Raw genomic sequence first — 13,991 nt, forward strand, 5'->3', positions numbered from 1 at the left:
CTCTCATATCCATGCACTGTCGATGTAGTCCCTGCTAACTAGTTTGTATGTATCTAGCACGAAGATGAATGATGATTGATAGTGATTAACGATGAACTACGTTGACATGCAGACATACAAGTACGGCCGCGCATCAACCGATAGATCAGTCATTCACTTGGCATATCAGTAGTGGGAGTGAGTGGTTCGATTAATCGTGAATGACAACAACAGATACTGTATCACAAAACACCCTGGATTAGGTAATTTCTATTATAGTACCCCACAATTAATACAAAGTGGCAAATCAGTGGCACTAAACCTAATCCAATGATTACCGATTACAATGATGATGAAATGTTAATGCATAGATTGATACAATTGATCTTGAAAATACATAAATACTAATCGTCCATCGTCACACTATCCAACATCAATGATGATACCTGAAATAAAGTACTCCGAAACACAAATCGTCTACAGAATCACATAGTATTCTACTAAAAAGCCGAGGACAAAGCAGATCACAATACCAGTAATTCCAGACGATAGGGTCCTCATCACCCCAGAGGTAGCTTGTAGCGCATGACCAGGGTGAGTAGGTGTAGAGGTAGGCGCATCAGTATTTGATGAGATGGATGGTCGAGGTTCTTCACTACCTACGATGCCTACACCATAGGCCTTGGTGGAAGCACCATCCAGAGCCCAGGTGAGACCTGATAGGACATGATTGATGAAGGTTTCGTTTTGCCATGCTACATAAGTGAACATCAGTTGTATTACTGTTGGCAGCATCTTCGGAACCGTCAACTGACTTTCGTTGGAATGTCCCAGAGCTGTGTAGAATGATCGTCCGCCTTTGATCACTCCTTTCTGCAGAGGTTGAGCGGATGAAGGTGGGTCGATGTACCATGCTAGGAATGCAATGGGTGAGCGGTCGTATCTTCAGGTGGTGAGAGAGTAGCCTACCGATGGGGTGAGGTGTTCCCGAACTGGAAACATAGCTCTCATCTTTGACACAGCCTTTGGTTCAGCTAATTTGGTCATAATCATACAGAACCGCTTAGCTAACTTACTGTTATAGCTTGACTCGTCGACTGTGAGAACGACAGTTGCTCCATTGTCCCTCGGATCAGAGGTAAAGTAGTAGACTTCTTCCGCCTACATGACAAGGGAGATCAGATTCGTACAGGAATCAGCCCAAAGAAAGACATAACTCGAATCAGTTGACTCACAAATCTCCATGTATCAGGCACAAGGGCAACAGCAGGATGCGTTTCGTTCGTTCGGATGAAGGTCTGGACATTCACTAATTGTCAGCTAAAATGGCTCTGGAAGTTCTTGCAACAATTAGCTCACAGCGTCTTGTATAACAGGGTGCCACTCGAATTGACCTATACATCCAAAACCAGGGGAAAGGAAACATCAGTCGCGAATTCCACATCTAGCGAAGAGCATGATTAACTCACTTCCGATAGTAGCATTATACACTGTAGAATTGTACAGCGCGCAAGTAGACGCATGGACTCCAACGAAGTTACCGCCTGATTGCATGTATCGGTGAAAGGTTTGTTCACCTTGTTCGTCGAGGGCTACGGTGCGCCGGAATAGGATCACCAGATCAGCTTGGTGCGTAAAGCAATGTTTCCCCCTCTATTCGAAGGTGACCCGAGGCTCAAAGAGTTAGTTGAACAGTTTGAGGATGTTAACTCACCTTCACCCGTCACCGAGATGAACATCAATGCATCGTATTTCTTGAGGTGTTCATCGGTGAAGAGTGATTTATCTCTGTAAGTACGAAATAGCTGACGTCAGCTCTTCACTCGATTCACGTTCTCACTGTGGCGGGAGAAGTAAATCCAGGAAATGAATGGCTCTTCAAGAGCATGAATGGTGGCAGATGTTGTAGCTTGACACGAAAGCAAAGAAGGGATGCGAAGAGGAAGGAAAGGAAGAGGGAAGAGGCAGAAGGGCAAGAGATCCCGACAAAATGGAGGTAAAGAGGAAAAAGGATACCAAGAACCCATTTCCTGTACCGATGACAATTCACCATCACAGCTATCAAGAGACACACACAGTCAGTCACTCACTCTGTGAAATCAAACCCCACTCCCCACCTCACCTCCCTCCCAGCCAACACAGAGATAGCAGTAGGTATACTATCATGTCTAAACCCATCCGTATTGGTATATACCAAAACTCTTGGGATATTAACTGAATTGGAAGTGTGAATGGAGAGATCTTCGTTCGAGGATGCTTTGACGTGGACTTGGGCACGTCGGGTGAGGAGGAGGTAGATGAATAGGATTATGTTGGGGAGGGATAATGACATTGTGTGGGGATTGCAGCGACAGAGACGTGGTGAGACGGTACAGACAGTACACTAGATGGACAGTACAGGTTTCGATGGGATGATGACACGAATGGATGGTACAGTGTTGTAAATGGAAGGGTAGAAGATGGGATAATAAGAAGAAGAAGGAAGAAGGTCATGATATATTGTATGCTATTTATACATGTTCCTCTGAGAGTATCTCGACTTGGATTACTGTTAGTCCTAAACATCCAATATGAGCAAGGGTCTGTGCGTGATTGCATTCATGGTTATGATATTCCCTTTCGTCGTCGACGCACAGACCATCCCATCACTGAAGTGCAATACCAGTAACAGTAATGGATTATATTGTATAACAATACATGTAACATGACATATGCGTATCCTTCTCTCTTTCCTCAACCCATCCTATTCTACATGTATCAACATCCCCCCATAACCCATCATACATATTAACTCCCTCCTACCACGCTATCAACGTATTCAACAATACACATATATCTCGTGCTACAACCCCTCCCCTCCCCTACCTCGGAGTTTCACAAATCGTACATTTACTCTTCGCACTCTCAGGATTCTGCAACATACAAACCGAGCACGTCCAAGTACCCTCTTGTTTCTTGGGTCCAAACCCACTTCCAAATCCTGTGAATCCACCTTGACCCGTAGCCCCACTGCTCGAAGTAGTACTAGAATTTGCTTGAGGTTTGGGTCGTGGCGCATCACAAATCGTACATTTCTCTTTTGCACTATCAGGGTTCTTGAGCATACATGTCGAACAGGTCCATTGAACGTCGCTCGCTTTTGCTTGAGGCAGACCGAATCCACCGAAGCCGCCGCTAGAAGAAGCTTGTGGTGCCTGTTGAGACGTAGCTTTCGGTCGAGGTGCTTCGCAAATCGTGCATTTCTCCTTAGCACTCTCAGGATTCTTGAGCATACATGTCGAACAGGTCCATTGATCGTTGCTCGCTTTCGCCTGTGGCAGACCAAATCCACCAAACCCATTTGATGAAGTTTGAGGTGCCTGTTGAGATTTAGCTTTGGGTCGTGGTTCCTCGCAGATTGTACATTTCTCCTTGGCACTTCCAGGATTCTTCAACATACACGTTGAGCAGGTCCATTCCGCCTCGGACGCAGTATCCTTCGTCGTGCCAGCAGGCTTGGAAGACGGGGTAAGAGTGAAAGCAAAAGTAGGTTGAACCCTCTTCTTAGCTTCTTCCAACACCTCTTTTTTGGGAGTGAGCGATTCCAAAGGTCGAGGAGGTAGAGTGAATGTGAAGAAGGGTAAAGCGGGTTTCGAAATCTTCAAAGCAGAGTCCTTGGCAGATAGATATACCTTGTTGATATCCAATTTACTAGATTCACTCGTACTTCTTCTATCGACAACTTCCATTTGTTCTTCGGTCATTTCCTCGGCAGGAGTAGGAGAAGGAGACGGCTTGTTGAAGTTGAAAGTTGGTTTTGGAATTGATCCCTCGGCAGAAGAGGATTGTTGGATGATCGATTTCCTCATTGGAGAGTCGAATGCAGTAGTGTCGATATCAGAGGACGAGGGTTGTGATTTCGGTAGAGGTTGATTGTTGAATGTGATTGAGGGTGGATTGAAAGGTTTGAACGTGTCTGCCGAGGGAATCTTGGCTGATGCTGCAGGTTGTACCTTTGGTGCTGGGGCAGGAGCGGGAGCAGGGGCAGGGGTCGGTGCTCTGGAAGATGAGGCTTCGGAACCGTCGACCAGCTCATCGATTTCGATTATATCCTCATCCGGAGTGGGAGTTTCGACTCTTCCAATTGAAGCTCGCATGGGACTTCCAGTCCTGTCCCACTACATGACCACAAGAAGCAGTCAGCTCGATATATCCACTAAGAGAGAGCAGAGCAAGAGCAGACTTACAGGCTTAACACCCTGGATTCTCTCAATCGTAGTCAAAGGCTTACTACCTTTCATAGCCTCTTTATGCAGTTCCAATTTCGCCGCCGCCCCTCTAGCAGGAGTTCTTCGTGCAGGCGAGAAAGAACCCTTTGATTTTCTAGGTGTAGATCCAGCGAATGCTGTACTAGGTACAGTAGGGGGTACAGCAGGTGCAGGCGAAGGGTTGAGGGAAGTCCGATCATAAGGATTGAAAATGACAGGTTCGGCTTTTCTCGTAGGAATTACAGGACCAATTTCTTCATCTATTATATCCATTATGATCTCTGCTGCTCTCTTCTTCCCTGCGGCTTCAGCTTCGGCTCGTTTCTTGGCCTTTTCATCGACAGGTGTAGAAGTGGCTGAACCGGGAGTGGAAGAATTGCGACTGAGTGGTGATGGTCTGGCGGGTGTATGCGTTGGTACAGACAATTTGGTCCTACCTTTGTCTGTACTAGGCTTCGAGAAAGCAGAGAGAGAAGGCATAGATACGCTTGATGATAAACCTTTAGCCGGGGAACTGATCGATTCATCCACATCCATAATTTCCTCTTCTCCATCGACTTTTCTCTTCTTCCCCTTCGACGACGAGTCATCAACTTCAGCACCAAAGTTGAAAAGAGGTTTCAAAGATGATTTCTTAGGTTGAGGGAACATCCTCCTAGGGGACATGCCCGGACCAAGATATCTCTGTCTATACGGACTAGGTTGACCGATCGATCTAGGGGTAGTAGTGCCAATGGAAAATACGGTACCAGGTGTTTGAGCCACTCCATTGCCATTTTCAACCCTTTTGGCGGGAGTATTGAACGAGGCGAAAGACTGGGATGCCTTGAGACCTGAGCTAGAAGAGTACGATCCAGCTGCCCATCCTCCATATTTCTGTTCTGGAGGAGTCTGACCAGGAAGATGAGATTCAGCTTTCATATTCTCAGTGAGAGTCTCAATAACCCTAAAATCTTCCGATGTCATCTGTTGACCCTTTTTGGCTTCTAGGAAAGCCGTAAGAGCTACCGAAGAGGCTGATGAGGATAGTCCGTTTGAAGTGATTGGTGTGGCCGGTGCTGGATGAACGAAGGAGGATGGTAATGGTGTTCTTTGGGGTAGAGCCGCGGTGGTTGCGTGGGAAGACGCAAGAGGCGACCGAGGTCTTTTAATCGATGAGGAAGAGGGTATCTGAAGTGAAGAAGATTGGGTCAAAGCTGGCATCGAGGGGGAGGATTTCAGGAAGTTGAAATGGCCTGGTGCGGTCGGTGTGGGAGGTTCGAGCTGTTTCAGTTCGGAAGAAGAGTTCTATCGTAATATATTCTGATCAGCTACCGCTGCCTCCATGTAGTGAGAAAGAAGCTCTGCATTCAGAGAAAATTTACTTGAAGAGCCAACCTGTTCAATTGTCTGTTCCCACCCGGAACTTCCCCTTTATTCCTCCAACTAGCAGCTCTTTCCTCAAAATCGTCGCCCTTCCTCCCAGCAGCGGCGGCAAGAGAGAAGATATCTTGTCCTTCCATCTTGGAAGGGGGTTCACCATTCCACTCATCCTCTGAACCTGACTCTGATCTTTGATCGATATCTGCGTCTGTCACCCTGACTGCTAGGTCGTTCGAGTTAGAGTGGGTGGGTAGGACAGAGGAAGATGTTCGAGTGAAGGGGGATGAGACGTAGTTGACTATTGATTTAAGAGTTGCGAGGGGCTATATGAGAAATCGATCAAAATCAATGTCACTTTCTGCAGCTTACTAGGGTAGCCATGAAGTTGAACTTACAGTCATGGAAGCTGACTTCCTCAGTCTGGAAGGCTCAGGTCGAGCATAAGGTGTCCTAGACAGACGTTCGGATCGAAGGTCTCGTTGCGAAGATGATCGCTCCATCTTGGCTGGTGTTAACTGGGAATTATGGAAGGTGGAAGAGCTCCGCTTGACTTGGTGGGTTGTCGAATCGAGATGCAGGACCAAACGTCGGTGAGAAAAGTCTCTCTGTCGACAACAAAGATGATCACTTGGTAGCTGATACTCCCCTTAGTCGTATGTGAGCTGGCCTCTTGTCGACTGTGGATGATTATTGTACTTGATTGTATGTATGAATGTCGAAAGAGGATGCAATGATACATACCTGCACTCTTGACATTTGGACTGTACGAACAAGGAAACCTTGTTAACCCATTTAATTTATATGCGTAACCCATCTAAGCACGTGGCGGGGCTGAGGCTTGACTTTGACGCGTAGAGTTGATGTCACCGTACACGGTCGATGGTACAAAACATTACAAGTTGGCTTTACGATTCCGATCTGTATGGACTCGCCCAAATATATCCACTTCTCGTCTCTGTATTACTTTCAGCTTGATCAGTAACAAGACAAGATGAGTGGTAAGTCAGTTGATAGGCTCTAGGGGTACCCAAATCGCTGACCTGATCCAAAATTGCAGACCCCCAAGCCAAAAACAACATCATCAAGAAGAAGAAGCGCGTCGTGACATCCGATGATGAAGAGGATGAATCGCCTATCAACGGTGCTTCTTCCTCCAAGGATATACTCAGCTCTCAACCTGAGAAACAGACAGTAAAAGGTCAGCCTTCTATCATCTCTCCGATTGTTCTGAGAGACTTCAGCTGATATGCATATGAACGTGTAGTAGAATCATCACCACCTCACAAGAAACCCAAGACCTCCTCACCCGAGAAAATAGCATCGATATTCGCACCACCACCTAAGAAAGTTGAGAAGCCCAAATCATCCAATGAACCTTCCAAGTCATCCTCATCTTCAAAAGAGCAGGAGAAAACCAAAACAAATGGCAAGGAGAGTAAACCAATTGCATCAATTTTCGCTAAAGCGTCTTCGTCAAAGTCTAAAATAAAGGTTGAAAAGGAAGACGTAGATATGGAACGAGGTAGTCCGACGAATGATGATGAGGGTGAAGAAGAGCTGGAAGAGGAAGATGAGGAGGATGAACAGGAGGAGGCTGCTGCTGTCAAGTTGTATGTCTGCTTCTCCGACTTCCGACCATCTCTCGTGAAGGTCAAGCTGACGAGATCCACTTCTCTTATGAAAATGTAGAGCCTCAATATTCACCAAGAATCATAAGAGCGTACCGGTAGCTGATAAAGGGTGGAAAGACGGTGAAGCGTAAGCTTTGCTGCTCAATACAGAGACTGTTGACAAGCTGACAAGATACGATAGTGTACCCTATGCCGCACTGGTATCGACATTTGAAAAGATAGAAGCTACCACAAAACGTCTGGAGATCCTCGAACTTCTCACTCAGTTCTTCTTGGTAGTAGCTAAGAGAGATACGGCGAAACAAGCGAAAGATTCTAATTTGCTGAAAGTGGTATATCTGTGTATCAACAGGGTTTGTCATCTCTTAACGTCTTCAGATCAATACACAGTGACGCTGATATCGGATGAATAGCTGTGTCCCGATTATATGGGTATCGAACTGGGTATAGGAGAAACGCTTTTGATCAAGGCTATAGCGGAGAGTACAGGTAGAGCTACAACGAAGATCAAAGAGGATTTGAGGAAAGAAGGTGATTTGGGTAAAGTAGCTATGGTGAGTAATTCTTCCGATCCCATGAGCCGGTAGCGTATTTAATGCTGATATAAGGATGTGTATTACATAGAACTCGAGAAACACCCAACCAACAATGTTCAAGCCCAAAGCTTTGACTGTACCATACGTTTTCCAAAATTTGACGGAAATAGCAAAAGCGACTGGAAATGCTGTAAGCTCTGTCGTACATGTAGGCCATTAAGCGGTGAAAGCTTATATGCGATTGTAGTCTCAAGCAAAGAAGGTCGGAATCATCAAGAAGCTCTTGGCAGCTTGTCAAGGGAATGAAGCGAAGTTTATCGTCAGATCATTAGAGGGGAAATTGAGGATAGGTTTGGCAGATAAGACTTTGGTGGTGGCGCTGGCTCATGCGATCGTACTGAAAGGAATGGGTACGTCGTGTCTTCCTTCTTGCATGAGGTTCTTACTGAAACGGAAATTATAGGTGAGAAGAAGATACCGCATGATAAGCTTGCTGCGAAGTTGGAGGAAGGGGCAGAGATTGTCAAGTCTGTTTATAGGTGAGTCAGCTAGGGGTGCGTTCATAGTACAACTGCATAGCTGATACACTGTGATCTAGTGAATTGCCAAACTATGATCTCGTCATACCTGCGTTACTGGAAGGTGGTGTCGAGGGTCTGAAAGAACATTGTAAACTTACACCAGGTCAGCTTCTTTGTGATGAACTTCGTAATGTCACCTAGCTGATTCGTCCATTCATGTTTAGGTGTTCCGCTTAAACCGATGTTGGCTAAACCTACCAAAGCTATTGGAGAGGTACTCGATCGATTCGAAGGCAAAGAATTCACCTGTGAATACAAATATGATGGGGAAAGAGCACAGGTGCATCTGTTGGAAGATGGATCGATAGCTGTGTTCAGTAGGAACTCAGAGAATATGAGTGCGAAGTATCCGGACTTAGTGCAGCAGGTACCGAGAGTGAGCTGGAAGTTCCATGGATCAGAGATGGGCAATAGCTGACCAACCTTTGTTATAGGCGATCAAACCTTCTGTCAAGTCATTCGTGATTGACGCTGAAGCTGTGGCGTACGACCTCGAGACCAAGAAGATCTTACCGTTTCAAGATCTCAGTAGGAGGAAGAGAAAGGATGTGAAAGCTGAGGATATCACTGTGCGAGTGCATTTATTCGCATTTGATTTGTTATATTTGAACGGAGAGGTAAGTCAGCTTTGCGAAGCACCAACTGCTTATCCAGGTTAGCTGACTGTACTACTTTTTCTTAGTCGCTCTTGACGAAAGAGCTCAAAGAGCGTCGAGCATTACTTCAAGAACACTTCCAACCTGTTGAATCAGAATTTGCATTTGCCAAATCATCAGACAGTCGAGCGACCGAAGAAATAGCTGCATTTTTGGAGGAAAGTGTTAAAGATGGCTGTGAAGGTCTGATGGTGAAGATGTTGACTACGGGCAATTCGACTTATGAACCCAGTAGGAGAAGTATGAACTGGTTGAAGGTGGGTTATTTCGTTTCCATTCCTCCCTCCGACTCCCCGTCCTTCTTCAAAAAAGCTCCATACTCAACTGAATAGGATGATAGCTGATGACTATGTATAGTTGAAGAAAGACTATCTCTCAGGCGTGGGTGATTCCCTCGACCTAGTAGTAGTAGGAGCCTACCACGGTAAAGGTAAACGAACAGCAGTCTACGGAGCCTTCCTACTCGCATGCTACGACCAAGATTCCGAAAATTTTCAAACGATCTGCAAGATCGGTACGGGTTTCAGCGAAGAGTTCTTATCCCAATCGTATGAAATTCTCAAACCGCTGGAAATCGAAACTGTTCGAGGGGATATTGAAACGGGTAATGCCAAGCCTGATGTTTGGTTTGAACCGAAGGTTGTTTGGGAGGTTTTGACGGCGGATTTGAGTTTGAGTCCTGTTTATGCGGCTGCGCATGGGGTTGTGAGTTGGGTTCGGGTTTCTTCTTTATCGTTTGATGTGTTTTGTGGTACGGAGGGGAGGGGGGTGATCGAGGTATTCTTTATAAGTATGCGAATGGATCGGTCCGCTGATCCGTTTGATCCAACCAGGTCGATTCAAGAGGAATCTCCCTACGGTTCCCCCGATTCATCAAGATCAGAGATGACAAGTCCGCGGACGAGGCGACGTCCTCTGAACAGGTCTCGGAGTTTTATCAGAGGCAGGTCACTGCTGGTGGAGGGAAGAAGGGTGGTGGAGGGGAGGATGATTTCTGGTAGGGTCGTTGGCTGAAAGAGGGGAAGGGGATGTACGATTGATACTGGATGGTGGTGCGAGGAAGAGCGATGGGACTTATGGTATTTTGATATTGATATAATGGTTGATGCCCATCATGCAAGTCATGTAACATGTAACATGCTCGTATGATCGTTGTGATCATGTATCTGATGCATATCGATGACTGGTCATTATCGTATTGTACAAAGTAGATCTATAATTCGTGATTGTGACGAGGACGAGACTATACAAGAAGAACCAAAACCAAAGCCAAAGCCAAAGTCAAAGTCAAAAGATGTGTGGGAACCAAGAATTTTCGTTGTATTTGCGATAGAATGAGGGGTACGCTAGACCAGTCCACCCCAACATCCCAATCCAGCAAAGACACTCCCAAGAGCGACGATCAGACCCTACACCCGCCCATCCATCAGCTCACATATCCCACTCCCAATAGGTCGTTCACTAAGCAAGAGAAAGAGGAAGAAACAACTCACACCCCAAGTCACAGCCCCAATCCCAACCCTTCCAACAACTTTCCAAACCAGACTCACACAAACATGCAACAGCGCTACCAGGGCCCAGACCTGCCATAACCACTTATGAGGCTGAGTGTCGGGTACGGCAGCGTCGTGTCGGACTACGAGGGGAGAATGCTTATAGATAGGGGTGGAGTTGAAGTAGAACGAAGAGAGGAGTAGGGTCAGACCGAGATTTAGAAGGAGGGTGTCGAGGCGCCAGAGGAGGTGGAGGGGGAAGGGGATGTTCTGGGGGTAGAAATCGCATTAGTGGATTTGAACGATTATAATTTCGACGAAGGGGGATGAGTACAGTGGATTTACAGTGGATGGGTCAACTTACAGGGAATGGTTGACCGATTACTTCTTCAAGATCTGCAGGTCGATAATAACAGCTTATGAGCTCAGAATCATACCACGAAGTGAGGACGCCAGCTCACCTCTCCTCGCTCTCATTCTCTCTAAAATCTCCACCTTCCTCTCCAACTCTTCCTCATCCTCCTCTTCTTCCTCATCCTCATCTTGATCAGGTTCGTCGTAGATCACCTGAGAATCTTCTTCCTCCCCCTCGTCACTCCGTTCAGTCACGCTACTTAACATGCCCTCCTGTTTGCCACTTGATTTACCATTACCATTACCGAATTGAGGTTGAGTAGCAGTTTGAGGTTGTGATCCCACATTCTCCTCTTCGCTTGACAGATCCAATCGCAAAGAGTCGGAGGGCCTCATGACTTCTTTGTACAGTTCGATCTGTTCCCATCCTTGAATGATACCGTAGGTCACTTCTGCTAGACCCCATCCTAAACCTAGATAATAGGATGAGTGAAAGCCTGAGGTAGGGGAGACTGTAATTAGAGGGAGGGTGGAGAGTCGGAGGAGTTCGTGGATTATTGCGTGGAGGGATGTCGACCTGGAATATGCAGTTTGACAGATAAGTATGCGTTGCTTCGATATGGACTGGTGCTGGAGATTCGGATGATATGTCCTGGGCTGAGCGATGGGAGGATGAAATGTGATACATCCAGCTACTCCGATGACAATCAAGGGAGACAAGAGTGACACAATTTGGATGACATTGTCACCTTACTCACCAGAAAGTAGTTTGACCCATGTTCAACCTAAACCAAGAAACCACGACCCATACCGGCACTCGAATAGTCTGGACAGTGCATGAAGCGAAAATTCCAATCAAGAAAGGTTTGAATAATATTGGATGAGGGTATTTCTGTCCTGCTTGACGTTCGCGCTTGGTCGGTGGCCTAGTAAAGCATAGGAATCAATGTCTGTTATCTTAAAGCACGATATATAAATGATGGGAAGGAGATAAGGGTGGAATAGTATAGTTGGTGAGAAGGGCATACTTACCATGCAAAGGTCACTAGCAGTATCAACAGTGCAAGCCAGACCATCGTGATGATCGGTACGAGCAGATAAAGCCTTGACATGTATTTCCACGTAACTATCATCCAATTCTCCTTTAATCAGCTGCTTGTCTTTCTTCCAATAAATTTCGGAGCTGACATACCTGGTATTTCAGGTTCCATACCAAATTCCTCCTCCTCTTCATCTTCTTCTTCCTCATCTCCGGATGTATAGAGATGATCATTCTGCACGCTCTTACCCTTCCCTGGACTTGGTCTTCTACTACTCCCAGGAAAGTCACCTTCAACTTCTTCGAGAGTAGATGCTATACTGCCGTAACTCTCTGCTCTGAGCTGGTCGATAGTCAGACCATTACCGTTCTTGACTATATTGGCGTATGATTGAGGTTGATTATCTGTATAGGGGGATGAGCTCTGGTGCTGAGATTGATGTTGGTGAGAGAGGGTTGAGTGGACAGCTGCAGGGATGACGGCGTTGACGCCCATTTTGATGGATTTGACAAGATAGGATCTAGACTTTTGTGTCGAGTTCACCTGGAAGGCGAGATGTCTGATCCTGAGTAGGATTGCCAGTGGTTCGTGTATAAGTGAACGATGAATGAGTGTTGCGATTAGTGTCGTGCTTTATTCTTTGTGTGATCATTCATCATTCATATTCAACTCACAACCCGGAATTCACAACCGCCGGTATCACTGTACGATTTGATCCCGATACTGTGCGGGTGACTGTGACTGTGGGATAAAAACAAAACAATCGCCCATAAAGAATAATGGGTGTACCACTTGCTCCTTGATCGCGCTTGGACCATCGCTATAGATAAACAATTTACTTTACAATGTCCACCTCAACCCATCGTATATAAACCATCAGTCAACGCTGATATCGCACATCTTCCTCTTTCTTCACTTTCAGCTCATAGATCGAAGATTTACTCCATACGAATATTCTACCCACAAAATCAAGGATAACCTCATTGCAAAATGGTGAGTTATATAGTCAGTCGACAAACGGTCAACCGGAAATTGGCTCATTCCCTCCCTCACTTTCATTACAGTCCAATCTCGCTCAAGCTCGACTTCACGAGGAACGAAAGAACTGGAGGAAAGATCATCCATTCGTGAGTGCGGTGTCATCAGCTAAGCAGGCAGTGTGGCTATACTGTACTCAGCTGGTGGAGCAATGGGCTGATTTACGTGGATTAGGGATTCTACGCTAAACCCGTAAAGGCTGCTGATGGGACTATGAATATTATGTTGTGGGAGGTTGGGATCCCAGGGAAGACAGGGGTGAGTGGACGATATTCAATACAAAATACTGTCCCGGACGGGCTGTTCTTGATCAACTGAAGTCTCAGTGTAAATCGAATTAAAGCTGATGAGATACTTCTGTAGACGATCTGGGAAGGAGGTTTATACAAAGTGATGATGACGTTTCCTGATGGTAAGCTCATCAAAGAAGTCCTCAATCAATCTTAGCCTAGCTGACAAGACGTATCATCCATCAGAATTCCCAACGAAACCACCCAAGTGTTAGTCAAAAGCGTCTTTTACTCTTCGAGAGGTTGGAAAAGAAGCTAACCTGATTGTGTATACAGGTAAATTCGACCCACCCCTCTTCCACCCAAACGTATATCCCTCCGGAACTATCTGTCTGTCGATCTTAGATGAGGAGAAGAACTGGAAGCCTTCGATCACTATCAAACAGGTCAGCTACAAATTCCAAGTCATAGGCTCAAGCTGACATGACCCATACGCTTAGATCGTACTTGGTGTCCAGGATCTACTTGATAACCCCAACATTGGTGACCCTGCTCAGATAGATGCCTATCAAATGTACAAGTAAGTTAGCATGGTCTCTTCTCTTCGTGATGCGCCTAGCTGACGGTATCAATTCTAATAGAAACGATAAGAACGCGTATGAAAAGAGAGTGAAGCAACAGGCGGTAGAACGACGACAGAAGTAGATGATGACAATAGACATCGAGGTCGTCTTTCTGTCTCTCAACCATGAATAGTAGTTCCTCTTCCTTCTGGGCATTTCAGCATTTTTCAGTATCATTCTTGTGGCATAACAATACATTTCGACATCTTGTAGTGTTTCTA

The 13,991-nt window shown here is 45.9% G+C and overlaps 5 protein-coding genes across 5 annotated transcripts; 2 read left to right on the forward strand and 3 right to left on the reverse strand.

Moving 5' to 3' along the window:
- Positions 1-456: 456 nt before the first annotated feature.
- Positions 457-2,311, reverse strand: I302_108227 (uncharacterized protein; the record flags this gene model as incomplete). Its single annotated transcript, XM_065870629.1, has 9 exons — positions 457-734; positions 795-893; positions 949-990; positions 1,056-1,140; positions 1,215-1,277; positions 1,339-1,373; positions 1,449-1,571; positions 1,694-1,767; positions 2,070-2,311. The coding sequence occupies 9 exons, from the start codon at positions 2,309-2,311 to the stop codon at positions 457-459; spliced, it is 1,041 nt and encodes a 346-aa protein (XP_065726701.1).
- A 529-nt stretch (positions 2,312-2,840) lies between these two features.
- On the reverse strand, positions 2,841-6,088 carry I302_108228 (uncharacterized protein; the record flags this gene model as incomplete). Its single annotated transcript, XM_019194003.1, has 5 exons — positions 2,841-4,136; positions 4,206-4,941; positions 5,032-5,513; positions 5,591-5,911; positions 5,984-6,088. 5 exons carry the CDS (start codon positions 6,086-6,088, stop codon positions 2,841-2,843), a joined length of 2,940 nt encoding a protein of 979 aa, XP_019044126.1.
- Positions 6,089-6,579: 491 nt separating this feature from the next.
- I302_108229 (uncharacterized protein) lies at positions 6,580-9,993 on the forward strand (the record flags this gene model as incomplete). Its single annotated transcript, XM_065870630.1, has 15 exons — positions 6,580-6,586; positions 6,646-6,786; positions 6,856-7,198; positions 7,278-7,346; positions 7,401-7,572; positions 7,633-7,773; positions 7,844-7,945; positions 8,003-8,165; positions 8,219-8,294; positions 8,354-8,439; positions 8,501-8,712; positions 8,771-8,953; positions 9,019-9,249; positions 9,350-9,697; positions 9,826-9,993. The coding sequence occupies 15 exons, from the start codon at positions 6,580-6,582 to the stop codon at positions 9,991-9,993; spliced, it is 2,442 nt and encodes an 813-aa protein (XP_065726702.1).
- Positions 9,994-10,338: 345 nt separating this feature from the next.
- On the reverse strand, positions 10,339-12,374 carry I302_108230 (uncharacterized protein; the record flags this gene model as incomplete). Its single annotated transcript, XM_019194001.1, has 7 exons — positions 10,339-10,401; positions 10,486-10,755; positions 10,850-10,881; positions 10,947-11,416; positions 11,598-11,765; positions 11,872-11,965; positions 12,032-12,374. 7 exons carry the CDS (start codon positions 12,372-12,374, stop codon positions 10,339-10,341), a joined length of 1,440 nt encoding a protein of 479 aa, XP_019044124.1.
- A 495-nt stretch (positions 12,375-12,869) lies between these two features.
- On the forward strand, positions 12,870-13,852 carry I302_108231 (uncharacterized protein; the record flags this gene model as incomplete). Its single annotated transcript, XM_065870631.1, has 8 exons — positions 12,870-12,872; positions 12,944-13,006; positions 13,092-13,175; positions 13,281-13,329; positions 13,394-13,417; positions 13,484-13,593; positions 13,648-13,727; positions 13,789-13,852. The coding sequence occupies 8 exons, from the start codon at positions 12,870-12,872 to the stop codon at positions 13,850-13,852; spliced, it is 477 nt and encodes a 158-aa protein (XP_065726703.1).
- Positions 13,853-13,991: the final 139 nt, after the last annotated feature.

The sequence above is a fragment of the Kwoniella bestiolae genome, chromosome 7 (genome assembly GCF_000512585.2).
Source record: "Kwoniella bestiolae CBS 10118 chromosome 7, complete sequence".
Classification (NCBI taxonomy): domain Eukaryota; kingdom Fungi; phylum Basidiomycota; class Tremellomycetes; order Tremellales; family Cryptococcaceae; genus Kwoniella; species Kwoniella bestiolae.